Below are 23,196 nucleotides of genomic sequence, written 5' to 3' on the forward strand. Positions count from 1 at the left end.
ACAAAGAAGGTAACACAGAAACAAAAGCTAAGAGATACAAAGCTTCAAAAAAACACCCAAAAACTACAGTGACACAGAGCCCAGAGTCTGGGCTACAGGCCTCAGCCAGCCACCTTGTTATGATCCCAAGCACCTCACAGGAAATCTCTGGGCCTCTGCACAGTGGTCCGAGCACTGGTGACGGTAATAAGCAGTTGAGAGTTCACATTTACTGAGTGCTTACTGTGCATTATTGCACATAAGACATGTCCACCGACTTGTGGAGTGAGAATTAGCACTTGCGTTTTAGAGGCAAAGAAACAGATTCAGAAATTAAGGGACCGCCTCAGGGTCTGATAGAAGTAAGTGGTGGGGCTGGCTCTGAACCCTGGTCTATCAGATGCCGCATTCTTCAGCTGCCCGTTTACCCAGGTCACCTTCCATGGGGCTCATTTTAAGTTCTTTCCCAGTTCTGAATTTGATAAGATAGAGAGCCAGAGCTAGAGCTGTGGAGGAGATGGGGATCCATTCGTTCAGGTCCACCCCCAACCCAGACCTTCTGCAACAGAAGACACTTAGAGACCTTGGCCTGAATAAATGAAAAGAGACCTTGACAGGAAGCAGAGAGGGCATTTATTTGAGGAGCCTGAGGGTCTGTAAGCTCCTCTTCCCCACCCCCACACACAGCTGGGGCAGCAGCAGGAAGAGGATGCTGGCTGGTGCTTTATGCTCCCAGTGCTGAGTGTACCCACCAACCCCCATCCGTGCCAGGTGCTGGCGCCTTTGGGGCACCCTTCCGCTTCCCCTGTCCAGCAGGGCTGGGGAAAGGGTAGTCGGTGACTCAGTAGGCACGCAGGTTCTCAGCAGAGTGTGAAGCGCCGAGTGCTTATGTTCATACGTGTGAGGCCGAGGTGGCGCAGCGGCGGGGCCAGGGCCAGGCCGGCCCCCGGCTCCAGCTCCAGCTCCAGCTCGGCCTCGTCCAGCAGCTCTTGATGCAGGTGACAGGCTTGGTCCACCTTCAGCCGGTGCAGCTGGGCCCGCAAGCGAAGCAGCTGCTTCGCCAGCTGCCGGTCCTGAGCTTGCATCTCCCTCTGCGGTCGAGAGGGGGCATCAGCGGGCCGCGTGGGACCTCAGCCGCGCTCACCCCGTTCTTCCCTTCCTGTCAACACCCTGGGTCTTGGCACTGTGGCTGTGTCCTCCAGCTTAATCCCTCCCCATCTCTCTGTGCTTGTTCCACACTGGTGGTTCTAAAACCAAGCTAAGCCATTATTAAACAAACACAGGTGCCCGGGGCCCCATTCCAGATAATGAAGTGGAATCTCCAATTAGGAGCCTGGGCCTCTTGATACTTACACATGTTAAGAGTCACCTATTCAACATTGGCCTCCTCAGATTCTGCCTCCAGCGTGGTCAGTGCCTCATTTTGTACTTCATAGTATCTTTGGGTACAGCAATTCCCAGGGTAGGGGAGCCCATGGCCTCCCCATCTACAACCCGTGACCTGAAGGGCAGGCTCCGTCCCTTTAGCCACAGAAGCATGAGGTCATAGATTGAATGGAATCCTTCGGCAAGTCTCCCTGAATAAAACACTGAACAAATGCATTCCTGGCCCCTCAGCCCCTGAACACAGCCACAAGAATGGGCAGTTGCTGGAGGTGGGGTGTATTCTCATCCCCACCCCATACCTGTGGTCTTGGAGGATTATCTCAAAGGCCCTTTGCAAGGCTGCCCATCCCACCAGACTCACCAGCTCCCGTCGGAGCCACTCAAGAGCAGAGTCCATTGAGTCGAAGCCGCAGATGGCCCCAGGTTCCCCCGGCCCAGGTCCAGCTCGGGCCCTGTGCCAGGCCTGGCTCTGGACCTGGGCCGTCCACTCCAGATATGAGGGCCGCCGCGTCTGCAGCTGCAGCTTGGCCGTCAGTGCCTTCAAAGAGTTGAGGCTCTCTCCCTCTTCATACTCCTCCTCTTCTTCACCCACTGCCTGGAATTTCAGTGGCCCCAGGGACATGGTAAATTGGGGGTGAGTGACAGAATAAGACTGCAGCTCTGGGATTAGGGAAAGGCTTGCAAGATTGCCCAGGGAGAGGTGGCAGAAGCTGAGGGTGAGAGCAGGGTGCCAGGGAGTATGGGGTGGTGAAAGTTCAGGGTGGGTAGGGGAGGCTGAGTTTGTCAGGGTGAGTGAGGAGACGGGTGCGGGAGACAGTGTGCAGGGCTGGGATTTTCCTGGACTGCTAACCCTGGAGCCACGTGATGCCTATCCGTTTGGGGCAGGAGAAGCCCTGAGCCTTTGGCCCCTTGGATGAATTTTATTGTCTTTGCTCAGAAGGAGACACCCAGTTTCCCAGAAAGGAAGTCGCTCCAGGATGAGAAAAGCCTCACCAACACCAGCATCTTGGCCCTCGTCCCAAGACCCAAGTAAGGGAGAGGGGAGGGATAGGAGGCTGACAAGCTGCCCATGTCCTTGCTCATGCCACTGGCCCTTCAGCAAAGGAAGTGTCCAGAACCCCGGCCCAGGAATTAGGAGACTTGGGTTCTGGTGCTGGCTATGCGGGGCCTTGGATAAGTCACTGACTCTGTTGGGACAGATTTTCAAGCTACACTTTAAGGAACTTTAGTTCCCCTTGGAAATCTTTCAGGGACTGTGTGTAGGCTAAGGGCACAGCTAGGCCTGCCCCTCCCGAGCCCTCCCAGGGCTTCAACCAGAACAGCTCCCTTTTGTGAACTTTGTATTGAAACATAACATACAAACAGAAAAATTCCCTTATTGTAAACACATGGCTGGATGAATTTTCCCAAACTAAACATGCTTATAACCAGCACCCAGATTGAGCAACGGTGCACCGCATTACCACCATGCAGGCTGGTGCAGCCTTTGTGCTCCTGGGCTGTCACGACATCTGAAGGATGATACTACCCTAATTTCTCTCAGCACAGATTAGGTTCTCCCATTTAAAAAATACTTTCTGGTGGTTCTCAAACTTTAGCATGCATCACCTGGAAAACTTGTTAAAAAAAGATTGCTGGGCCCTAACCAGCGGAGCTCAGTTGGTTGAGTGTGGTCCTGCAAAGGGAAAGGTCTTGGTTAGATTCCCAGTCAGGGCACAGGCCTGGTTTGTGGGCCTGTTCCTCCCCCTCCCCTTTAGGGTTCATGCCAGAGAGAGAGAGAGAGAGAGAGAGAGAGAGAGAGAGAGAGGTGGGGGAAATGCAACCTATTGATGTATTTCTCACACATCGATATTTCTCTCCCTCTCTTTCTCCCTTCCTTCCTCTCTCTCTAAAAATAAGTAAATAAAATTGTGGAAAAAATTATTAAAAAGTATCTTTGTAAAAAAATTGCTGGGCCTCATGTACGAGGAAGGGGTGGCATAATTTGCATTTCTTTTTTTAAAAAATGCTTTTATTTATTTTTAGGGAGAGGGGAAGAGAGGGAGAGAAACATCCATGTGTGGTTGCCTCTCACATGCCCCCTATGGGGCACCTGGCCTGAAACCCAGGCACGTGCCCTGACTGGGGATCGAACCAGGGACCCTCCGGTTCCCAGGCCGGCACCCCATCCATAGAGCCGCACTGGCCAGGGCATATTTGCATTTCTAATAAATTCCCATCCCAGCAGTTGCTGCTGGTCTGGAAGTTTATAATTTGTACTTTTATGTCTGGTTCCTTTCATAGAATATTTCCAATTTTGTGTTTATATTATGGGGTCCACCTATGACTTTTTTTTTTAAAGATTTTATTTATTTATCTTTAGAGGGGAAGGGACAAAGAGAGGGAGAGAAACATCAATGTACGGTTGCCTTTCATGCATCCCCTGCTGGGAACTGGCCTTCAGGGAACCAGCCTGCAACCCAGGCATGTGCCCTGACTGGGAATCGAACCACAACTGTCTGGTTCGCAGGCCCGCGCTCAATCCACTGAGCTACACCAGCCAGGGCCACCTATGACTTTTTAAATTGAACTTTTGGAGAGAGAAAGGAAGGAAAAGGAGAGAAACATCAATTTGTTGCTCCACTTTTTAATGCATTCATTGGTTGATTCTTGTATGTGCCCTGACTGGGGATGGAACCTGCAACCTTGGTGTATCAGGACGATGCTGTAACAAACTGAACTATGCTGCCAGGGCCTGATTTTGTTTTAATTTGAAAGAAGGGTTTTGAGCGCCCAAGAGCACATGCAGGCCAGCTATCTCTCTCACACACACACAAGCTTGGAACCTAGTGGACCAGAAGGCTCTTTGAAGGCAGAAGTCCATCTTATTCTTAGTAATCTGCACTTAACACTGTATAGGCATGAACACAGTGTAGGCATCAGTGTTTAAGAAATGAAAGAATAATTGTATGGATAGATTGATGAATCCTCCAGCCACTTGGTTTAATTTCAAGCAAATTACCAGTTGAAGTGTGTCTCTTGCCAGACTGAAAACATTACCGGGAGAGTTCAGTCATCCTTCTTCGGTTCCAACACTAAATACAGAGCCCAGCTCAGTGGACGAGCAATTCATATTTGGTCAAAGGACGGAGTGATAGAGGATGGGGCTCCAGAGGACAGGACTGAACCAGAAGTGGCCACCACAGAGGTTGCCCTCAGGCTGGGACTTCCAGCTGTGGTGGGGGAGGGGTGCCAGCTACACAGCTGCTTGTATTTAAGGTGGACCAAGGGATTTCCCCCACCCAGCCTAAAATGTAAAGGAGGAAGTAGGCAGTTCCCATTAGTTTACACCCACACTTTCCACCTCCTCCACCACGGTCCACGAGAAGGGATGGCATTTTTCTTTCTTTAAGTTAACAGGAGTGCCAGCAAGGCAGTCTAAAAAAATAAAAAATATCCTTTATGTTGTTCTGTGGCAGTTTATGGATTCGCACGAGAAGAAACAGTTTACAGAACTAGCATTGTTTTGCCTCGTCTTCAGAGGCAATATTCTGCTCTTTTGTGAGACATTCTGGGGAGAAAAAGGAACTCCCCCCGCAAAGAAAAGAAAAGAGAAGAAGTAAAAGAAAAAATATTGAGTGCCTCCTGCGAATTAGGAACGAGGTTAAAGGCTTAAGCAAGATTATTCGCCCCATTTCACAGGTGGCGAAATTAACGTTTCCTTAACAAGTTCTGTCTGAGGTAATCGCTAAGAGGTGTTGGCAATAAGAGGGGGAAATTCCTTTGAAAGGGTGTGGTCCCTTTGTCCAAGGGGCTCCTTAACAGCTGCCCAACCAGTTCCTGTTCCTTTCGGAGCCCGCGTTCTACCCTGCCTGACGCTCCTGGAGTCTGTCCTTTTGCTGGGCCCGAGGCCCACCACAGGCGGAATGGAGTTTTCGGAGCTGATCTGCACCAGGCAGGCCCAAGCTAAGCTCTTGAGTGGCTCGGAGGCGTCCCCGCTGCGCGGCACGCTTTGCGTTACGGGCCACCACCTGCTGCTGTCTCCAGGACCCCAAGCGACAGACCTGTGGCTGCTGCTGTTGCGTAGTGTCGACTCCATCGAGAAACGGTGAGCTTGGCAGGGGCGACCCCGGAGTTGGGGACCTCGCGCCTCCCCGTGGAGAGGGGAAGGGGCAAGGGCAGAAGTAGCTGGTGCATTAGAAACCATTTTATAAAACTGGTTTCTCCTCCCCTAATGGATGGCGGGGGATACTAAGCCTAAACCCGTCCATCCCCAGGGTCGCGGGTGACTCTGGCACCATCACGCTGCGCTGTAAGGACCTGTGCGTGCTAGAACTGCGCATAGAGGGAGTGGAAGCGACGCTGGACATAGCCCGCGCCATAGAGGTACGCCACGGGTGCACCCGAGGTCCTTAAAGGTACCTTAAGGGGTACCTTAAAGGGTACCCCTTTCCTGCAACAAGGAGTAAATAGGGGTTACTGAGCAAGTGTATTCAGCTGCCAGTGTTAGCCCGGGGCACAGCTAATGGCTAGGGGATGCAGGGTGCTCTGCAGTGCTTGGAGAGGCGGGTGCTGCAGGATCAAGGGGCTGTAAGGTCATGGTGAGATGGTTCCACCTTTCCCAGATCCCCTGACTTCCTTCCCCAGGCGCTGTCCTCCCTGGAATCGGTCATCACCTCCTATCCGTTCTTCTATCGTCCCAAGGGCTTGAGATTGGGTGACGCCTGGCACTTCCACCTGCCCGAAAGCTACTACAAGAGAGTAGCTCTCGAGGTGGGTGCGCTCGTGGGGGCCTGGGGCTGTGGAAGGGCCGGGCCTGGGAGGAGCTCCGGGAAGTGGCACGCACTGGGTACTCTAGACTTGGCCTTTCCCACTCCTTGCACCGCAGACCGACGCGTGGAGGCTGAGTAAGGTGAACGAGGACTTCAGCTTGTGCCCCAGTTACCCCCGCGCGGTGATCGTTCCTCGCGCTGTGGACGACGCCACCCTGGCACACAGCGCCCGTTTTCGCCAGGGAGGCCGCTTCCCTGTGCTCAGCTACCACCATGCTCGCAGCGGAACCGTAAGCCCAACTCTCCCCAGACTCGCTGCTAGGACCAACCGGGTCCCTACCGGGCCCTTTTCTGCAATGGCTGGGCCAATTCGCTGCCCTGCTGCTGCCCGGATACAGGCTTTTAGCCCTTTCTGGAAGTGCCAGGGGGTGCCGCCAACAGGCCCCGCAGGCTCTGCTCAATTCTGGATTCCCCATTCCGGCCCCGCCCCTCTTCCGGTTTCGGAGTCTAACTCCCTGGCCCCGCCCCCTGGCCCCCGAAGTCTAGTCTCTCTGCTGTCCACGCAGGGCCCGCGCGCGTCTACCCCTCCGGTCCCTACCCGTCCCGCCACAAGCAACCCAGACCTGATCTGAGGCTTGCCAGTTCCGTTCGTAAGTCCCGTGTCCCAGCCCGCCCCTGCCAACTCTGCCCCGCTCCAGTCTGTAGATCCGGAGCTGAGTTCCTGTCTGCAGGTACTGCTACGTTCCAGCCAGCCCTCGATCGGGCCCCAGAAGCGGCGCTGTGCTGAGGATGAGGAGCTGCTGCGAGCCGTGCTGGCGGGGGCTCGCCCTGGGGCCCGTGGCTTCATCGTGGATACGCGCTCAGCCCAGACCGCCAAACAGTCCCGCATGACTGGCGGTGGCACAGAGTCCAAGGCCGCCTACCCAGGCTGGAAACGGCTGCATCGGCCCCTGGAGAGGTAAGGGGCTGCCCATACTCTCCCAGGCTCTCCTGCAGGACTCTTCATGGATGGGGGAGGGGGAATAGACGGGGAAGGGCTGCGTTACAGGAGGCTCGAGGACTGCTGGGCCTTTCCTGAAGCCATCCCACCAGATGAGCATCCCCACTTGCACAGCCCCACTCCAACTCTGCAGGAAAGGAAAAATTCCTCTTTACATTAGACTGAAAATTTTCTTCCAGGAACAACCTCACCACAGACAGACAGACACACACACACACATCCCTCTGCATTGGTCCCAGCCCCCTGCCCTGAGGACCTGTATCTGCCCAGCTGGACCTATCCCCTCAGTCTCCAGATGAGGGTAGTACCAAGAGGAGGTCCTGAGGCAGTTTTTGTGCTTTGAGGAGGGTGCACTGGTGTGCTGCTCCCCTAACCAGAATTCAAAGCTCTGTTTACTCATTTATTCAACCAGCACTGAGCACAAAGGCTTAGATAATGGCTAGCCCAGACATGGCTGAGAGACCAACAGTGAACGGGAAGCGGGCAGTTAACAGTTCAGTGTGATAAGTAGCAGCACGGAGGAGTTGCCTCTCTCAGTGTAGGCAGTCTAACGAAAGATGCTCTCGAAATAGGATGTTTTAGCTGAGACTGGAGCGAGGAAGAGGAGTTTTGGAGGGTGGGAGATGACATTCCATGTGGAAAGCACTGCAGGTGTTTAGGAGCTGGGAGCCTGCTCGTCTGTCCTGTTTGGGGAACTGCAGATAACACTGGGCATGGTGGGAGTGTCCTGTGTGAAGTGGAGGTAGAGTGGGCCTAAGGGGGCAGCAGGGGCCAGAGCTAAGATCTTCAATGCCCTGACTAGGAGCTCAGACTTTGTCCTAAAGGCAATGCAGAGTTACTGAAGGGTTTTGAAAAGGGGATTGTAAGCCCTGGCCGGGTAGCTCAGTTGGTTAGGGCATCATCCTGATACACCAAAGCTGTGGGTTCTATCTCCTGTCGGGGTGCATACAAGAATCAACCAATGAGTGTATGAATAAGTGGAACAACAAATTGATATTTCTCTTTCTATATATCTCTCTTCCTTCCTCTCTCCCTCAGACAATCAACAAGTAAAAAATAAAAGTAAAATAAAATAAAAATGGGATGTAAAATGTAGCATAGGGAATATAGTCAATAATATTGTAATAACTATGTATGGTGCCAGGTGGGCACTAGATTTATGGGGGATCACTTTGTAAGTTATATAAAAGTCTAATCACTGCATTGCACATTTGAAATTAAGATTGTACGTCAACTGTATTTAAAATTAAAAATTAAAAGTAAAGATTTTCTGGCAGGAGGTTACTGTTTTGGGGAAGTAGGAGCAGATACCAGAATCCCTAGAGTATCGTGTTTCTCCTGTCAGAATGGGGCTCCCCAGGAAGTCAGTACTCCCATCAAATTGGGGTACATCAAGGCTAGTGTGATACTTCCATCAAATTGGTGGTTTCCCAGGGCATTCTGTGTTTCCCCAGAGTGCTGAGACCCCTCCCCAGGTAATGCTTGTCCCCTGAAACAGAACAGTTCTCCCCAAAGGGTAATGGGCCTCCTGCATCAGATTAGGGAATCCTCAAGAATACTGAATCATTTCCATTTGATTAGGTGGGCTTCCCAAAGGGTCCTGGGTCCCTCTTGTCCAATCCACTCCTCCGAGGGTTCTATTTCTCCCTCTTTGGTCTGGAGCATTGGTTCCCAAGCTGTGCTCACGGGGGCCTGGCCTGGCGGAGGGGTTAACAGACTCCCACTCGTGCAGGGGACGACCCCTACAGGAAAGCTTTGTGCGCCTGGTGGAGGCCTGTGGGGACCTGGAGCAGAGCATGGACCAGTGGCTTAGTCGGCTGGAGAGCTGCCGCTGGCTGGCACACGTGCAGGAGGCACTGAGCACGGCCTGCCTAGCAGCCCAGGGAATAGAGAGGTAAGAACAGGGTGGGATGGGCGGGGCTCTCAATCTTTGGGCACAAAACCATATCTCAGTAAGCAAATAGAGCCTAGAACTATACCAATTCTATTCCTGGCCTGGCTGCCTCAGGCAGGGAAGGACTAGCCAATGTTGACAAGCCCTGGGCTCACAGGGAAGGGGCCTGTGTTCTGGTGCATGGAGCTGAAGGCATGGACAGTACCCTGCTGGTGACGTCACTGGCCCAACTCATCCTGGACCCCCTGAGCCGGACCATGGCTGGATTCCAGGAACTGGTGGAGCGGGAGTGGATCCAGGTAAGTGGCCACCCAGCCCAGCCCTCCCCCTCCATCCCAAAACCCATCTTCCTCACGCCCATTGCTCTGCCCCTCCTCAGGCTGGCCACCCCTTCCAGCTGCGCTGTGCCCACTCAGCCTTCTCCCACGCCCGCCCCAAGCACGAGGCACCCACCTTTCTCCTCTTCCTGGACTGTGTGTGGCAGCTGGGCCGCCAGTTCCCACTGTCGCTGGAGTTTGGGGAGGGGCTGCTGTTGGCACTGTTTGAGCACGCCTATGCCTCCCCTTTCGGCACCTTCCTCTGCAACAGCGAAAAGGAGAGGTGAGCTATGGGGGTGTTAAGGTGGGTCAGGGGACAGGCACAGGACAGCGTCAGGCGCCTTCTGCATCAGCACCCTACTTCCTTATGTGACCCTTTTCCCTTTCAGATGAGTTTCTCTCTTAGGAAAACTCCAGGTGTCCTCTGCTTTCCTACCTCCATATCTCACTCATTCCCCTGACTTAACCCAGAGGTGGATGGGTCCAAGGCCAGTCCTTTGGCCCTACCCACGCTGTCCACAGTCAAGAGCAGTTGCACCCCTTGCTTAAAAACAAGGACTGAAAGATAAAGTTGCTGCAAAAAGAAATCATTTCTGGGGCTCTTTACCACATTAATGTTGATTCTAGTGAAGCAATAGAGGTCGAAAGCTGCATCCAATTGTTTGGGCTCAGATTCGGACTCCATCACTCACCTGCTGGATAATCAGAAGCAAACCTGAGTGAGTTTACGCATCAGTAGCGAAGAGAGGATCGTAACCACAGCCATAATCTATGGGGGGCGGGGGATGGGGTTTAGTGGAGTTGAAGCATGCGATGTGCTACGTACAGTGCCTGGCAGGTAGTGGGCTCACAAGTGGGTTATTTTTATTACTCCGTTGGCTTGTTGCATATGCTCCCAGTGAGTCCCAAAAAGCCGTCTTTTTCTCTTAAGACTCAAATGTGGGGAGGATTCAGTCCTCTCCAGGAAGATGTTACCTTTTGTTGCCTAGCCCACCACCCGCTGTTTTTACTAACCCCACTCATGGGTCATCCAGGTTAGAAGTCGTTGTCTTATTTACCTCCTCCCTGCCCCCATCCTTTGCAATTCTTCTCCTAAAAATTTCTTAGCCCAGTCCTCTCCTGTCAAAGGCCCCTTCTTTGGGACCAACCGCAGTCCAAACTCACATTCTTTCCCCTGTGGACCACTCACATTCCACACTGCTGTCATTATTTCCACTTTCATCATTTATCCGTTTTTTTTAAAAAACTCACCAGTTCTGACCTATCAACAGTCACGTGGGGCTCTTTTCCACTTTCTCCATCTTGCACCTGCAGTTCCTCCTCCTAAGTGAACACCTATTAAACTTCTGCTACTAGAACCAGCGCAAATGGCATGGTGCCTGATTAACCTTCCCTGACACCTTCAGGGAAGGCCAAGTGGAACTCCTTAAGAACCAGGCCTTGGTCTGGTTCTGCTTTATCCTGGTGCCCAGTAAAGAGTCTGGCTGGCGGTGACATTTGCAGGAAAGAGAGGCTATAGCTGCCCCAGGGTGGCTGTCACCCTACTAAGAATCCCAGAGCCCGTAGCTGAATGTGGAAACTCCCTCCCTCCAGATGCCTGTGTGAAGTCAGAACTCAAACGCACTCCTTGTGGTCTGGGCTCAACCAGTCAAAAGAGCAGCGAAGACTCAGGAACCCACTCTACGTACTCAATCCTTTGGCCATTTGGCCTTCTGTGGAGCCCCAGAGCCTGCGACTGTGGCAAGGTGACCCTCCCCACCGCCCCCCCCCCCCCAGGGAGTTCTCCTCTCCCTCAACTTTCTTACCTGTCCTCTTCTTCCTCCGCAGGCCTATTTCTGCGCCAGACCCGCCCACCTGAGCACTCAGAGGCAGTATGGGAGAAGGTGTGGCAAATAGTGACAGATGAGAAGACCAAAGACCCTCCGCCAGTGGTTTCAGCCTCTGAGCCCCAGCCCTAAGTGCTGGCGTCTCACAGAGTGGCCGAGATGCTCCTGAGACCCCTCTAGGCCCCCCCGCATCCTTGGACCTTGAAAGAGGGTGCCTGCAACCAGCCCTAGTCCATAATACTGAAGTTCCAGGTTTGCAGTGTCCCAAGTGTAGGGAGGTCCAAATAATAGAGGTATCAGCTCACCGGGGTGTCACATTGAGAAGGGAAAATGATTAAACAGACCCCACAAAATCTGACCAGAAACATGTATTTCCAAACTAATTTATTATTTCTCAGAGTCCAAAAGTTTCTGTGAGCCCCCGGCCCAGAAACTTTTTCCCTGGCCAGGATGGAGATCCAGCTTCTTAAGCCTCAAACTCAAATTCAAAGTACTGTGGGTCGAAGTAGTGGATGCGGACATAACCATCTTCACCACCACTGCTGTAGCTGGAAAGAGAGAGCCAGGGACCAGTCAGACGCTTGCTCTTGGGGGAGGCGGGCCGTGGGGCAGGGCCTGGGAAAGGGCTGGGGTGGGGGTGGTGCGCCTGTGGGGCAGGGACCAGACCTGGCTGAGCCCCGCTCCCTTTCCCTCCCCCCGGCCCTACCTCTTCCCATCAGGATGGAAGGCAACACTGTTGATAGGTCCGAAGTGACCTTTGACTCTTCCAAACTCCTCCTCAAAGGCCAAATGGAAGAACCTGGAGAGAAAAAGGGTGGTGATAAGGGGCAGATGATTTATTTACTCTCCACCTCCTTCCAAAATACTTTGGAGGTACCACTGCCAGCACAGACTATAAAGTGGGGAAACCGGGATGTGGGGAATGAGGGTGAACATTAAGTGAGGGGGGACTGGGCCCAAACGTTTGCCTGCATACACAGCTGACACTTCTTCCCATGTGCTGGGCAGCGCTGAGAGCTGGGCAGTACTGACTCGTTTATTTAATCAGCACAATTTTAGGAGATACGTATATTATCACTGTCCCCATAATACAGCCGAGGATAACTTGGCACAGAGGAATACAATGATGTGTCCAGGGTGCCAGAGTGAGCCTGAGTTCATGCTCTTAACTGTTTGCTACACTACACACTTGTCACAGGAGGGCCACGAATCTGGCTCCTTAGTTACGTGGTTTGTGTCCATCACGAAAGACACGCCATGAGGTGTGGGTGTGGAAGAGCTCTCTCCCCCGTTACCTGGCCTCGAACTTGCCAATCCTGGTGGAGGTGGTGGTTACGTCCATGGCTTCCTGACCACCGCCCAGCACCACCTGAAGGGAAGAAGGAACTCTAGGCAGGTTCAAAGGACACACAAACCCATTTTCTGTTTTTTCCCCTCACCCCATAAACTTTTAGTGTCTCCCACATCGGACTAGGAGGGTACTCAGTAGGGCAGGGGACAAAGATACTTGAGCCACCCCTACTCCTGGGGCTTTTCAATTGTCCAGCCTCGCTGATGCTCGGGGAATCTCTGCCAGACACTGTTTTCCCCCAGAGTTCTGTCTTAACTGCTAGGCAAACATCCGGACTCTGGAAGCACAGGGATGCTTTACCAGGCAGCCTGGGTGGGACGCACTTACATGGTCATAGTTAGGAGAGAGGGCAGCTGAGTTGACAGGACGTTCCGTCCGGAAAGTCTTCTGATGTTCGAGGGTGGTGGAGTCAAAGAGCTGGAGAGAGAAGGCGGGTGGGGAGGGATCTGTAAAAGGAAATTACTTGGGGGAAGTCAGGCACCTCGAGGGGCTGTGCAGGAGCGTGGGAGCAGCCCTGCTAGACCCCCGCCCAGGCTCACCTTGGCTGTGTTGTCCTTGGATGCTGTGACAAACATGGTCATGTCCCTGGATAACTGGATGTCGTTGATCTGCCGGGAGTGTTCCTTAACATTCACCAGCACCTCTCCAGACTTGGGGAGGAAGAAGAGTGAGGCTCTCACCAGCCCCAATCCCACCAGCCCCATTCCTCAGCCAGGAGTCTAGAGTGCTTCCTGTCCCATCAAGGGCTCGGGGTGTTTGGGCGGGGACCAAATATCCCCTGAACTGACGTTTACTCCCTCTCCCTGCCCAAGCCTACATCCTAACCTGGCCCGTGTATGCACAAGTTTCATAAACACTGCCGGTCCATCTAGGAGAACACATGGACCTATTCATTAATCACCACATAACAATGGTAGAGCAGTTTCCATTTATTCCTGTTTTCAACAAATATTATTGTACAGCTACTAATTGCAACGCAATGGGCTAAGCACTTAACAACTCCTTCATTTAATCCTCACGATTATCCAACGGAGTGGATCCTTGAACAGAAATGTTAAAAGGAAGACACTAAGGTTCAGAGAGGCGGCATGACTCGGAGAGCATGCCAACAGTAAGAGGCAGAGCGCCTGAGCTTATCCCTCTTCCCCACCAGGGTCTGGACCACACTCCAGGGGCCCTGCTGCGTGTCCGCCTTTTCCTACGTCTTCTTGAAGGGCCGTTTCATCTGCTTTCCCTTCCCACAACCCACCAGACTGTGTCGTAGAAAGAGCAGAGTTGAGTCTGTCCCTACAAGTACTTTTCAGTGCCTCAGTTTGTCTAGAAAACCAGACTGCTAAAAGCCCACTGCCCGGTGCACTGTGAAGATACTGCAAACCTAATCACTCATTGAACATTCTGTCCAAAATGTGTGGTTTCATTTGACTTTGTTGTGACAAGCACCTGGCCTATGTCCTGTAAACATCTGAACACAGTAGACCCTCAGAAAACATTAATTTCCTGCCCTGGCAGGGTAGCTCAGTTGGTTAGAGAGTCGTCCCGATACACCAAGGTTGCAAGTTCAATCCCTGGTCAGGACATGTACAAGATCAACCAATGAATGCATAAATAAGTGGAACAACAAATTGGTGTTTCTTTAAGATCAATGTAAATAATTAAATAAAAAGTATTCATTTCCTTTTCTTATTTTTACCTATTCTGAGGGAGGAATGTATTTTTTTCTCCATCAACATGGTAGGGATGTATCTGGCTCCTACATTTTGGGGAACATGAACCAGTTTTGCGGTCCGGCCTACCTGGGGGCACAGATCAGTTCTATTTGCTGGCATCAAGCGTCATTTACGCTTTTGACCTTGGTTCCCGTTCCCTTCCTGTGGGTAGGCCTGGTGCCTAGTGGACCACGGTCAGTGCTTGCTGAGTGAGTGACTAAGCTTCATGGTATTACACCCCAGTATTACATCCCAGCATTCCCGAGAAAAGCAATTGCCCGAATCAGAAGTCTCCGACAGCGGGGACTTTATACCCGTTCTTCCCTCATCCATCTCATTTTTGTCAGTCACCCTTAATTATCTCTTGACTGTTAGGCACTCCATATCCCCAAGGCTATTGCCTAGTTCAGGTCTGTTCTCCAAACTGTAGCCTGCAAAAGCTTTTTAAAGAGGAAATCTGATCATGAATAACCATTTAAAGACTCCTTACTGTCTAAAAAAATCACTCTTTAACTCCTCACACTCAGAATCCCTGTCCACCTTCCCCAATGCCACGTGCCAGTGATACCAGATTTCCTGAAGAACCCATACCCGCCCTTAACTCTGCCCGTGATGTACTTCTCTTCCTGTGTGAAGCTCCACTCACTGTACACGGCTTAATGTATGTGCCACCTCCTCTGTGACAGAGGACACTCCCTGCACTTGACTGAGACCTCTGTGGTAGCACAACTTGCAACCTGACTCCTGTGCTGTTTGCCAGACTATCTCCCCCTGGGGCAGGGCCCTGGAACTCAGGGATAGCAGGAAAATACTTAACTGTGATCATTACTGACAGACCCTGAGAACTCTGTGACAAGTTTTTCAATCACCTAATTATTATTACTATTTTTTAAAAATTCTATTCATTTATTCTTATAGAGAGGGGAAGGGAGGGAGAAAGAGAGAAACATCAATGTGTGGTTGCCTCTCATGTGCCTCCAACTGGGGACCTGGCCCACAACCCAGAAATGTGCCCTGACTGGGAATCAAACTGGCAACGCTTTGGTTCACAGGCTGGCACTCAAACTGAGCCACACCAGCCACGGTTCAAACATCTAATTATTATTAAACCCTTGTAACATCTGACAGATAAACAGGCCCAGGGAAGTTAGGTAACTTGCCCAAGATCACATAGCTCAACCACGGTAAAATCTGTATTTAAGTCTAGTCCTCGCTCTTAACCACTGTGCAATCCTGCCTCTTGTAGGAAATCACTCTGGGGAGCTCAGGCCCCACACAGCCCCTTACCTTGGCGCTATACTGGTTGAGCTCTCCACTCTCATGGCCCGCAATGATGCACTCCCCTAGCGGTCCCCAAACGGCACTGGTGATCTTGGAGTCATTGCAAGGGATCTTCATGTAGGGCTCATTGTTGTCTGTGTGGGCCAGCAGACGTCAGGCCTGGGACTTTGGGGATGCACCCTTCACCTCAACCCCAGCCCTAGGCCCAGCCCTTACCAATCTGGCTGGGATCCCGCAGGTCAAAGAAGCTCACAAAGCACTGGTAGCCCATCTGCTTGTCCGTGGAGAACATGATGATGTTGCCCCCAAAGTCAAAGCCACAGGTCCGGACAGCTGAATTAGTCTTGAGTAGGGCCAGCTGCTTCCCTGGGGGCAGAGAGAGGCTGGGCTACTCCTTGCCTGTTGCCGCACAGGGAAACTATACCTTCCTGTCACCATGTCTCACTGTTTCTCCTGCCTAGTGACTCCAACCTGCCACCCTCCTCTTCCTCACTGCTATGCTTTGGCTCAAGTCACTGAACTTCTTCACCATGGTGTCTCCTTGGACAGCCTGCTAATGTGGCACTGCTCACAGTGGACTGCAAGACAACTGTTTCCTTCTCAGAATGTGCTCCACTACGGCAAAGACCTGTTCTAATTTCTCTGGTTGTCCCCAGTGCCCAGCATAGACCCGGCACAGAATTGGGTGCCCAGTAAATATTTACTAAACTGAGCAGCTATATAGAATCCCATCTTTAGTCTCAGTTCTTTCAGTGCTCCCCACTACTACCCAATCTGAAGAGGAAATTTAACGCAGACCACCACTCTTCCCTGCTCAGGGACCCCCACAGCACACCAAGTACTGCAGAACGCCTCGCTCCTGAGTTTGGCATTCAAGGCCTGTTCTGGTCCTAGCCTCTGCCTCATCTGCTCCATTATCCATTTCATTCCCCAAGAAGCAGGAGCTCCTGTCAGATCAGATGACTTGGACATGACACTTGCCATGCTTTCATCCCTGCATGTGCCAAAGTGATGACCTCTTTCTCATCCTTTAAGCCTCGGCCCACGTGACATTTGCCTTGGGAAATCTTTCTGGGCTGCTCCCACCCCATTCCAGGCGGTCAGTCTCCGTGGCAGGCTCTGGCCTTCTGCAGTGCTCTATGCTTCCTCGATGTGGCCTGCCACCTTTCTAATCTGCGTTCTTTACTTTCTCACCTGTTTCTTGCTCCCTAGACTAGGAGGAACCATCTCTGGACTTACCTCTGTTTCCTCAGACCCTATGTGCTTCAACAGTACACTGTAGGTCCTCACTGTCTGCTAGAAAAGCACGACCCAGGCTTACCTGTTTCACAGTCCCAGAGACGACAGCTGTTGTCAGCTGAGCCGGTGAGGACATGTTTGGTGTCCCCTGGAGAGGGTGTTAAGAAACACGACCAAGTTCACCTGAGCCCAACTAAATACCTCCCTGTTCAGCTCCAGAGGGCCCTCCTTCCTCCCTTACCTCAGAGCACTCTAACCTCATCAACCGAAACCGAACTTGTCCTAAATGTCCTCCCAACCTGTGAGCAGACTGGGGAGTAGGAGGGGAGGGGAGTAGGTGTCTGGACTCGCAATAGCACCCCAGATTCCCAGCTCCGAGTCAACAGCCTCCCCATTGCTGGCAGACCCTGGGAACATACACTTGGAGCAAAGACAAGGATACAGTCAGCGTCTACACACCACACAGCTCCAGTATGGCCCATGTAGGTTCCCAGCCTCTCGCCATTCACAGAATACCAAACATTGACAATCTAGAGGGGTCAAAGACAGTGTGACAGGGCAGAACACACCCAGGCAGAGCAATGGCTTCCTATTTTTGCCTCAGGAACCCTCAGCAGCCTCTAGCCAGGTCCTCTGCCCACTCCTGAGCATCTCCTGGGAAATAGCAGCTTGCTGGCAAAGGAGATTAACTCCTGAATCCTCCCACTACCTGCAGAGAAGTAGCAGGGGAGTCAGAAGGCCAACAAAAATGTCTCCATTTGCCTCTGTCCCAGCCCTCCCGCAGACTACAACACCTTCAGCAGAAGAAAAGGTCAAGCTGTGGGCAAGTCCAGGAAAACAGGAGCTTTGGTGTCCTGTGCCAGGGGGACCTGTCAGTAGCAGAACAGCCTGGGTTTTAGTCACTGCTCTGCCGCTGCCTCACTGTATTAGCTCAGGTACGGTGCTTCTCCACTCTTAACTTCAGTTTCCCACCTGTAAAAGACGGCCACAACAATGCCTTCTTCAAAGGATGGCTGTGAGGCTATTCCAATAAAATGATGTCTAAGGAATTTAAAGTGTAAGTGACTAACAATTAGGCACTCAGACGCACCAGGTTCTGTGCTCTACTCTTTACTTGAATGATCTTATTTAATCCTAAAGACAACTCCATGAGGGAAGTACTATTAGTACCCATGTTTTATAAAACAGGAAACTAAAAGTTTAGAAAAGTTAAATGACATGCTCGAAGTCACACTGCTGGTGGATGCAGGAGTCAAGATTCAAATCAGATCTGTTTGGCTTCAGAGCCCCTGCTGTAAGCCACTGGAGTTCATTTTCTCCATATGGAGGTACTTCAAAAGGTAGTTAGTGTGAGGGACTGTTTGCAGTCGGTGAGTGGCAGGCTGGAGCCCAGAAGCACTGACTGAAAGGAGCCCAGAGGCACCTTCCTTAAATGCTCTGCATCTCTCGCTGTCCAGAGTTCAGCTTTCCCCTCCAGAAATTGGTCTGCTTCCCTATCCTGATAGAATAGTTCTGTTCTTTTCCAGAATAGTCTCCTTCCGGCCCCCTGAACGAACTGACCCCAGTCCAGCCCCAATTCCACAGAGGCCTCATGCTTTTCTTCTTCCCAACTACTCCTTTCTATTAACAATTGAGTTCTTTGCCACCATTCCCGGTAGAATGCTCTCGCCCACCTACCTCCGGGATGGTCATTCCCTACTTCTTAGAGTGCGGCGCTCTTCGATTCTCGCGGCAAAACTGCCTTGTCTACCCATCACCCTGGCAAACAGAACTCGCTCCCTCCCAGGCCCCCTCGGCAGGGTCCCGCCGCCCCGCCCTCTGGGCGATGCTCACAGGGTCCTTGGCCACCGTGAAGAGGAGGTCTCCCTCGCGGTTGTATTTAATCTGAGTAATGGACCGCTCATGGCCCTGCAGCAGGATCGGCTTCTGTGGAAACAGGACGAGAGTGTCAGCTCCCAAAATCGGCCCTTGCCCCAGCCCCGGACCCCTCGGTAACACCTCCAACTCTGCGAAACTCACCATCCCTGCGGTGATGCCAGGAAAGAAAAAAACGTGAGCAGGACCGGAAAAGGCTTCAGAACCACTTCCGGATTGTAGGTCTCCGCCCTTTCGTTCCCGGAAGTGGAAGGGACCGGCGTTGCCATGGCGGCGTCTTTCGGTGTGTAGGCTACCCATACCCTCCGTGGGCTTCTCACACCCGCAGATCCCCATATCCCAGAGTTCATTTCCTACTCCGTTTCCATCACCTAACTCAGACCCCTACCACAACCCCAAATCCCGGGCTTTTGGACCCATCTCCCATGATCCAACCCCCAGTTTATCGGAAGGCGAAGGAGGGCTGTGGAGGCGGCTCGCTGGGGATGGGAGGCTGGAGGCTGGCGGGCCCGGCGAATTGCCATTTGGTGGCGGGGAGAGGGTCACTCGCATCTTCATCCAGGGCAGGTGCTGGCTCTGGTGCTTGTGGCCGCTCTGTGGGGCGGCACACAGCCGCTGCTCAGGCGGGCCTCCTCCCACCTGCAGCCGGTTCACGAGCGGACCTGGGTCCGGCAGTTGCTGCAGGAGATGAAGACTCTCTTCCTGAATATCGAGGTGCGTCTGTGAATGACCTCTCCAATAAGAATTTGATCTCCGGAGTCAAAAAGGTCTGGGCAGAATCTGCGCCCAGCCACTGACGCACTGAAGGCTCTTGGAGCAGTCACTTGTCTGCCTTGAGCCTCAGTTCATCATCTGTAAGATGGGAATAATAGTGGTGAACATGTTAAAGCGCAGTTGTGAACATTGAGGTGAAGCCCATAAATAACTTAGCATTGGGCCTAGCACACAATTAGTGCTCAACCTATGACTTTTATTTAGTATTTTTATTATGATAGTTCAACAGACCTTTCCCGAGGGAGGGCTTGAGGCTCAGATTTTTCTGGGGAGGGAGCATAAGGAAGGATATGGAGAACTACCTCTGACCCAAAGGCTGCCAGTCTAGGTTTGTGGGAAGACAAGTCAGACACAGCCACCTGTCAGGGCTAAGGGCTAGGAGAGGCACAGGTAAAGTGCTGCATGAGTTCAGAGGAGGCAGGCTGGAGCCAGGGGACTCAGAAAGGCTTCTTGGAGGGAGTGAGATTGGCATTCAGGGCCGAGGGAGAGGGCATTCCGGGCAAAGAGAGAGTTCACTTAGTAAGTTCCCCCTGCCCTGGAAGGGTCCTTTTCAGAGGGCTTAGTTCCGTGGGTCCTTGTAGCTATTCCTCCGAGGCAAGGCATTTCTAGGAGCTCAAAGATGGCAGTGCTGCTCAGCCAAGCAATCACACTGACTTCATATTTCTTCTGTTTCCAGTACCTGGTGCCCTTTTTCCTCAATCAGTGTGGCTCCCTTCTCTACTACCTCACCTTGGCATCAACAGGTGGGTCTTGGGCTTAGAACAGTTGTGCTTAGTGGTGGAGGCCACTGAAAGAGTCGCTTTGGGGCGGGTGCCTGTAACACCTTGTTTCCACGAGTGCAGGAGAGCCCGCCGTCTCCCTTTGCGCCTTCTCTGAGCTGCAGAGGCCCAGCGGGCTGATTGTGAGTACGCTGCCAGGCACTGGAGTTGCTTTCAAGTCTGGCAGTTTTGTGCAGCAGCAGAGGAAAGAGGAAGGCTCATTTTGTAATTTGTTTCACCCGTCTTAAGGCCTACATCAGTGTAGAAGTTTTTGAAGCCATGAATTACCTAAAGTTTATGCTTCTGTTATGAGAAGTCCCCCGGCTGTAGTCCCGTCCCCCCCGGCTGCCTCAGAGTTTCACCCAGGCCCCCCAGGGACTTGAAGGGAGGGAACCTCCAGACCTGCTGCCTCGGCTTCAGCTAGAGTCACTCTACTTTTCATCTGTTTTACATTTTGGGCTCCCAATAGTGCTTCTTTTAAGAGAAAGTTTGAAAGCCTCTGGCCAGCTGACTGCACTGAGCCATTTACCAAGTTTTGAGCAAATTGCAGCTTTAGGCCCCGGTTCTCATCACCGACTCGGCTCCTGGCCTTTAACACCCACCCATTCTAATAATCAGAACTGTGGTCGCTGTTAAGCATTTCCTTTAGCTTCAGCCAGGGACTATAAATGCACTATTGTATTTCATCTTACAGCAACCCTATTGTAAGGAGATGTTATCTTGCTTTCACTGTTTTACGTGTGGGGAACAGGCGCAGAGTGTCTGAGTGACTTAACCAAGATTACTGACGGAGACCGATGTCTGCCTCACTGTAGTGTTCTTGCCCTTCCACTGGCCACAGTGGCTCCCTTCTCCACCCACCATTGCACACCAGTGGTTAGGAGCCTCAGCATTCAGTGGAAGGTGTGTGAGCTTAAGGAAGCATCTCTGAGTTAATAGGAGTTGTGTCACAGTCCTGGGTGGGTAATGCCAGGAATGGTGGGGCCTTAGAGGGGATGAGGAGCAAGACAGTTCCCTCCTCTACCTGAAGCGGTGAGGCCTGGGAGTGCTGGGAAAGAATGTGCTGGGAGCCTGCATGAGCATCGAGTCTTCCTGGCTGTTGTGAGTCTGCCTTGTAAACAAGTAACTCAGCTTCTGACTTATTCCTTAGTGTTTTGTTTGGGGGTGTGTGCGTGTAGTAAGAATACTTAACATGAAATCTACCCTCTCAGCAAATTTTGAGTGTACAAAATTTAAGTGTAATATACTTTAACAGTGTTAACTCCATTAGTCTTTTCCAAGTTTGTTTATTGGGAGTCGCTTCCTTGGAGCTTCAAAACTAAGGTGCAAATCTGGGCTTTGGTGACCTCTACCTGAGGTCCAGCCCTGTGAGGCCTCTTCTGAATGAATAACCAGCCTCCGACCTCTGACATCTTTTTCTCTTCTTTAACTCCAGGAGGCCGGAGCCTGAGCTGAAACCCAGTGTGCTCCACCTACTGTTTTGAGTTGTTCCTATCCATTAGTTCAGTAAGGGCGCCGCTTTGCAGTCGGGCAGACCTTGGTTTGAGTCCTCAATTTGCCTCAGTTTATGTGACTTATATGAGCCTTCATCTCCTTACTTATGCACATGACGATAATGCTTTTCTTGCTGTGTGGCTACACAGGTTAAATGCGGTATGCACACACAGTGCCTGGTGCAGTGGATGGCGGTGGTGTTTGGTGTCACTGTGGTCATTCTGCTGCATCCTGGGGCTTTGGCTGCCTGCCCATCCTGATGTCCCCATGATCTCAGGAGCTCTCCCTGAGTGCAAAGGTCTCTTTTTAGCAGCAAAGCAGGGTGGTTCAAAACTTTGCAGTTTGGATCTTCATGCTGGAGCCCTGAGCGAGCACTGAGTTTGGAGTCAGGACACCTGACTTCACCTGGGAAATGAGGTCACTAGGGATCTTTTTAAAAGGCCCTCCTGATGATGAAATGAAAGTGTTTTGTGCTTGGAAAGGCATTTTTTTGCATCGCAGTAATTCTTTTCAATGTGATCGCTCAGATCTGACCCTAGCTGTGCCCATCAGTAACTCTCTGTCCATCGTCTTCACACTGGTTGTCGGGAAGGTCCTTGGAGAAGATATTGGTGGAAAACGTAAGTCAGGCCACCATAGACATGGGAAGCGGCTACTGGGTTAGTTCCTTCCCAGAGCCATCTCTTGTGGGTGGGTGAGGAGAGGACCTTCCTCCAGCCCTGCACCAGCTCTGCTGGCGCCGCTGGGCTCAGCCACTTGAATTCTACCCATTATCCTAGGAACATTAGCAGGCATGGTGCTCACCACTGCCGGAATTACACTCTGCGTCACAAGCTCAGTGAACAAGACCCATGGACAACCATCTGCCCTTTAAGTGGGCCAGCGCCACTCTCCAGCTCTGCCGTCTCCAGGAAGTCTGTTGGGCCACAGGGTGCAGCCAGTGAGCAGATGGACTTAGCACTTCCCCACTCTGAGCCTCAGCTTCCTCCTCTCTTATGGGGGTAATAGCTACCTCGTGGATCACAATAAGAGAACAAGAATGAAAGGGTTTTGTAACTTGCAAGAGCTGATCTATGGCTAGGACCTAGCACAATGGACTTCACACTCACTCCCAGCAACCTTTCTGCTGCAGCAGCCCTCTCCCTGCGGTCACATCAGGCCCCCAGCCCAGCCACTGTTACTCTGACCTGCTCTGGACTATCACGGCAGCGGGGTCAGTGGGTGGCACAACCCCAGCTACATGGATGGGGCCAGCTCCAGTCTTTGAGCCAGAAATGCAAACAGGAGGCCTCCAGGACCCAGTCAGAAACCTTGGCTGGCGGTGGGGGAAACTGAGGAGAGGAAGGTGCATCAGAATGGCAGATGTAGGGAAGAGGGGCTGGCTGCCGGCCTTGCATATCCCACCCATGGGGTGGGTGGCAATCCCCAACAGCCCACCCCTCAAACAGAGAGACACCTGTGAGCCCCAGCACTGCCCAACTCCGGCATTTTGCGTAATGCCTGGCAAGTAGTAGCCTGTAATAAATCTGTAGTAAACAAACGGAAGCTAGTAAGTATTCTTTTAT

At 52.1% G+C, this 23,196-nt stretch overlaps 4 protein-coding genes across 6 annotated transcripts; 2 read left to right on the forward strand and 2 right to left on the reverse strand.

Annotated features, from left to right (window-relative positions):
* Positions 1-601: 601 nt before the first annotated feature.
* On the reverse strand, positions 602-2,346 carry FAM167B (family with sequence similarity 167 member B). Its single transcript, XM_037149467.2, has 2 exons — positions 1,727-2,346; positions 602-1,070 (listed from the first exon to the last, which is right to left on the reverse strand). The coding sequence occupies exons 1-2, from the start codon at positions 1,985-1,987 to the stop codon at positions 840-842; spliced, it is 492 nt and encodes a 163-aa protein (XP_037005362.2). The 5' UTR covers positions 1,988-2,346; the 3' UTR covers positions 602-839.
* Positions 2,347-4,737: 2,391 nt separating this feature from the next.
* LOC119052303 (myotubularin-related protein 9-like) lies at positions 4,738-12,291 on the forward strand. Of its 2 annotated transcripts, none has more exons than XM_037149457.2 (10): positions 4,738-5,452; positions 5,622-5,730; positions 6,049-6,117; positions 6,233-6,406; positions 6,848-7,074; positions 8,849-9,010; positions 9,168-9,309; positions 9,390-9,610; positions 10,921-11,072; positions 11,155-12,291. In XM_037149457.2, the coding sequence occupies exons 1-10, from the start codon at positions 5,271-5,273 to the stop codon at positions 11,283-11,285; spliced, it is 1,569 nt and encodes a 522-aa protein (XP_037005352.2). In that variant the 5' UTR covers positions 4,738-5,270; the 3' UTR covers positions 11,286-12,291. The 2 variants fall into 2 exon arrangements, with proteins under 2 accessions (XP_037005352.2, XP_037005351.2); XM_037149456.2 differs by having other exon boundaries at positions 4,739-5,452; positions 5,992-6,117.
* EIF3I (eukaryotic translation initiation factor 3 subunit I) lies at positions 11,523-18,966 on the reverse strand. Its single transcript, XM_037149464.2, has 11 exons — positions 18,750-18,966; positions 18,564-18,656; positions 17,173-17,260; positions 16,813-16,878; positions 15,708-15,857; positions 15,498-15,625; positions 13,044-13,154; positions 12,832-12,921; positions 12,449-12,522; positions 11,860-11,952; positions 11,523-11,701 (listed from the first exon to the last, which is right to left on the reverse strand). Exons 1-11 carry the CDS (start codon positions 18,939-18,941, stop codon positions 11,620-11,622), a joined length of 1,167 nt encoding a protein of 388 aa, XP_037005359.1. The 5' UTR covers positions 18,942-18,966; the 3' UTR covers positions 11,523-11,619.
* Positions 18,850-23,171, forward strand: TMEM234 (transmembrane protein 234). Of its 2 annotated transcripts, XM_037149470.2 has the most exons (6): positions 18,850-18,888; positions 19,168-19,319; positions 20,056-20,122; positions 22,159-22,251; positions 22,411-22,469; positions 22,850-23,171. In XM_037149470.2, the coding sequence occupies exons 1-6, from the start codon at positions 18,873-18,875 to the stop codon at positions 22,964-22,966; spliced, it is 504 nt and encodes a 167-aa protein (XP_037005365.2). In that variant the 5' UTR covers positions 18,850-18,872; the 3' UTR covers positions 22,967-23,171. The 2 variants fall into 2 exon arrangements, with proteins under 2 accessions (XP_037005365.2, XP_037005364.1); XM_037149469.2 differs by having other exon boundaries at positions 22,411-23,171.
* The last annotated feature ends 25 nt before the right edge of the window (positions 23,172-23,196 follow it).

This window comes from Artibeus jamaicensis, unplaced genomic scaffold (genome assembly GCF_021234435.1).
Source record: "Artibeus jamaicensis isolate MK-2021 breed Jamaican fruit bat unplaced genomic scaffold, CSHL_Jam_final scaffold_847, whole genome shotgun sequence".
Classification (NCBI taxonomy): domain Eukaryota; kingdom Metazoa; phylum Chordata; class Mammalia; order Chiroptera; family Phyllostomidae; genus Artibeus; species Artibeus jamaicensis.

Bases quoted from the DNA above. Each gene is read 5' to 3' on its own strand.
- FAM167B (XM_037149467.2), bottom strand. From the start codon at position 1,987: ATGTCCCTGGGGCCACTGAAATTCCAGGCAGTGGGTGAAGAAGAGGAG. The intron at 1,071-1,726 runs GTGAGTCTGGTG...TCTCGACCGCAG, and splicing joins AGTGGCTCCGACGGGAGCTG to AGGGAGATGCAAGCTCAGGA.
- LOC119052303 (XM_037149456.2), top strand. From the start codon at position 5,271: ATGGAGTTTTCGGAGCTGATCTGCACCAGGCAGGCCCAAGCTAAGCTC. The intron at 5,731-5,991 runs GTACGCCACGGG...TTCCTTCCCCAG, and splicing joins ACATAGCCCGCGCCATAGAG to GCGCTGTCCTCCCTGGAATC. The intron at 6,407-6,847 runs GTAAGCCCAACT...TCCTGTCTGCAG, and splicing joins ACCATGCTCGCAGCGGAACC to GTACTGCTACGTTCCAGCCA.
- TMEM234 (XM_037149470.2), top strand. The intron at 22,252-22,410 runs GTAAGTCAGGCC...CCATTATCCTAG, and splicing joins AGAAGATATTGGTGGAAAAC to GAACATTAGCAGGCATGGTG. The intron at 22,470-22,849 runs GTGAACAAGACC...CAGCGGGGTCAG, and splicing joins CACTCTGCGTCACAAGCTCA to TGGGTGGCACAACCCCAGCT.
- EIF3I (XM_037149464.2), bottom strand. From the start codon at position 18,941: ATGGGGATCTGCGGGTGTGAGAAGCCCACGGAGGGTATGGGTAGCCTA. The intron at 13,155-15,497 runs GTAAGGGGCTGT...TTCCTCCCCAAG, and splicing joins TCAACCAGTATAGCGCCAAG to TCTGGAGAGGTGCTGGTGAA. The intron at 11,702-11,859 runs GTAGGGCCGGGG...CTCTCTTTCCAG, and splicing joins TTCCATCCTGATGGGAAGAG to CTACAGCAGTGGTGGTGAAG.